At 54.2% G+C, this 2,925-nt stretch overlaps 1 protein-coding gene across 1 annotated transcript; it reads right to left on the bottom strand.

Moving 5' to 3' along the window:
* Positions 1 to 286: 286 nt before the first annotated feature.
* LOC119286641 (LOB domain-containing protein 39-like) lies at positions 287 to 2,418 on the bottom strand. Its single transcript, XM_037566056.1, has 2 exons — positions 1,943 to 2,418; positions 287 to 948 (listed from the first exon to the last, which is right to left on the bottom strand). Exons 1-2 carry the CDS (start codon positions 2,124 to 2,126, stop codon positions 431 to 433), a joined length of 702 nt encoding a protein of 233 aa, XP_037421953.1. The 5' UTR covers positions 2,127 to 2,418; the 3' UTR covers positions 287 to 430.
* Positions 2,419 to 2,925: the final 507 nt, after the last annotated feature.

Here is a 2,925-nt window from a genome sequence, read left to right as displayed (position 1 = left end):
TCCTTTCAAAAAAAAAGGAAGATCCCCTAGTAAAAACCAGAGACAAATTACCCATGCCGCTGCATGTCAAGGTCATCGCGGCCCAGAACCATGCACCGACGTCCTATCCAGCGATGCCGTCGAGCATCGCCTGCCAAAGACCGCACCCTCTCTGTCACGAAAATGTTACGTGTGTTGGCCATGCCTGCACTTCACGGCAACTATCTGCAACTAAGCATGTACAACATGATATATGCGTGTCTCACCACGGACCACTTCATGTTTGTTTTAGAACTAGAGAGACGACTTGTTAGCTGACTCATGCAAAAAAATAACAGCGATCGAACATTTGTAAACCAAGTTGCACGTCCCAAAAAGCTTCATTGACTAACACCGATGCAACTAATTAACCCACACACAAACTGCACAATTACAGTTTACACTCAGTCTCTCAGTTGAAGAGGTTCAGCAGCGGGGGCGCCCCGGCCTCCGCCGCGTCGCCGCTGGCTTCCTCGCAGCACGTCGTGGTGGAGTACTCGTCCGACGCGCCGCCTCGCCTCCCGCCGGCCAGCGGCGACGACAAGGGCGTCAGGCAGAGGTCCAGCTCGCACGACTGCAGCACCGGCCCCGGCCCCGGCAGCTTCACCTGCTGCTGCCCTCCTACGGCGCCGCAGCCGGGGCTGTTCTTGCTCCGCTTCCTGGCGGGCGCGGACGTGGAGTTCTCCGGCGAGGAGTGGAGGGAGGAGGAGCTGCCGGTGTTGGTGCCGACGTTGCCGTAGAGGCCGGCCATGTCGCGCTCCGTGAAGGCGGCGGGCACGGCGGAGAGCGAGCGCAGGGAGTCGCCGCGCAGCACGGCCTCGGCGGCGGCCTGGCAGAGGTCCCAGTTGCTGGTCCACATGAGCCCGATGGCGCCGCTCACCGGGTTGATCGTCCGCCCACACGCCTCGTACAGAAGCGACCGGAACAAGGCTGCACCAAATGACACCACACGTTAATCACCCAATAACCCTAACATATAATTATGCCGGAATGGGGAGTATCATATATTAATATCATGCATATGATACTAGTCTATAATACTACATTCCTAATACCAACATTTATTATCATGCATGACACAAAATAACACATCATTTAATATGATACGGTATCATGATAGGATACTCAAGACTCTTTTTCTTTATTTAATTTTATGTTATTTCATCAAAATTGCTTAATTGGCATGCATGATACTACTTATGATACTCTCATTACGGGCAGCCTAAGTATCATGGCTATTTATCAACCGAAGATTCTAGAAATCCTGAAATGTTGTCCGGACTATGCGAGTCTGTAGGAATGCATGGGTGGACGATTCAGCGCCGAAGGGGCAAAAGATATGAATTGACCTCTCGACAGAGGTCGGAGGGCAATCGCCATGATTAATTAGCATATCTCCCAGCACTCTTTAATTAAGGATTTCTGTGTTTGGCAAAGCGCAATTGGGAGCGTGGCTAAAAAGATTCTCTCCTTTAGCCAGTCTGACCCATGGGGGCGTCGGAAGGCCGCGTACCGTCCAAAAGAACGCTTAAAATAATCTACTATAACACTGCCTTCATAGATAGGTCATGTCTAAGCTATAGCCCGGCTGCGTGGGTAACATTGTTCACCGAGACGAAACCAAGGCGATGGGTTTTTAACTTTTCGTACAGGTGGCCGCGCGCTAGCTAGCTAGTTGTACTGATCACCGAGGTAAAGTTAGCCATAGCTAGCGGAGGTAAGATAAGATAAGATTGTACTGTAGTGCACTAAACTAATCGCGACTGTGATCGACAACGCCGGCCGGCCCTCGCGTAGCCTGAAGAGCTGTTTTGCGTTCTCCGCGTTCTTGACAGCCCATCTGCCCTTCCAAATATCTGCCACTACTCTACTGGATGAAGAATTGCGTTAAAAGTAAGGTAGCGAGCGAGATGGTGGTAAGTACCTGGGCGGTGGTGGAGCGGGACGGCGGCGAGGGAGGCGACGAGGCCGGCGCGGCCGAAGAACTTGGCGACGAAGACGGTGGCGTTGGCCTGCGGCTGGGCGCCGTCGATCCACTCGATGCTGGGCCGCAGCACGCAGGCGTCGCTGCACCCCTTGCGCAGCACGCGGCACCCGTTGCAGCTCATCTCGACGGATCAACCAACGGCGCGGCACTCCGTCGATCGACGGATGGAGCCTGGACAGTCGATCACCGTATCGGCCGCCGTACGCCGGAGGTGCGCGGGCGGTGGTTGAGCTGGCGGAGTACGTGCTGCAGATCTTGCTGCTAAACTGGACGTCCGTCTGTCGGTGTCGATATGCGGCGGAGAGGAGGAGTGGTAGCCTGGTAGGGAGTAGCAGAGGAGAGCGGAGACTGCCGGGGCGCTTATATAGAGGAGGGGCGATGCTTCCTTCCTGCTTGGCCTGTGGAAATGGAAATATGCATAGATGCGCCCAAGTGGGAGGCTGGGGGCCGCGGGCTCGAGGAGGAGGAGAAATATTTGGTTGGTGCTGCGGGGTTCCAATGACATTGGGCGGTTGGCGCCCCCGTGTTGCCGCGATGGCCTCGGTCCGCACCAGTCTCTGCTTTCACGGGATCTTCTACGCGTGCTCACCGCTTGCTAGCTCTGTGCCCACATGCTCAAACGAGCTTTGCTACACGTAAGATGTTACAGGGACGAGGGGTTTACAGGGTGTTGTGGCGGTTTTTAATTGGTTATTAGTAGAGGCACGAGCCCACCCACCTCCATTGAAATCGGGGGGAGGGGGGATGGGGGTGTTTATAAAGTTTGGAACGAGCCTGTAGAAACCTTTAACAGCCTATACGACTAAACATTTTTGTACTAAAACCGCAGCCCTTTGTCATCGAGTGCTAGGACGATGACCCACCCTACTTCACTGCGCTAAACGTGTATTTGTGTAACTTGATGCATATTAATTCGCTCA

Source organism: Triticum dicoccoides, chromosome 4A (assembly GCF_002162155.2).
Source record: "Triticum dicoccoides isolate Atlit2015 ecotype Zavitan chromosome 4A, WEW_v2.0, whole genome shotgun sequence".
Classification (NCBI taxonomy): Eukaryota; Viridiplantae; Streptophyta; class Magnoliopsida; order Poales; family Poaceae; genus Triticum; species Triticum dicoccoides.
This window is presented reverse-complemented; position numbering and strand designations above follow the sequence as displayed.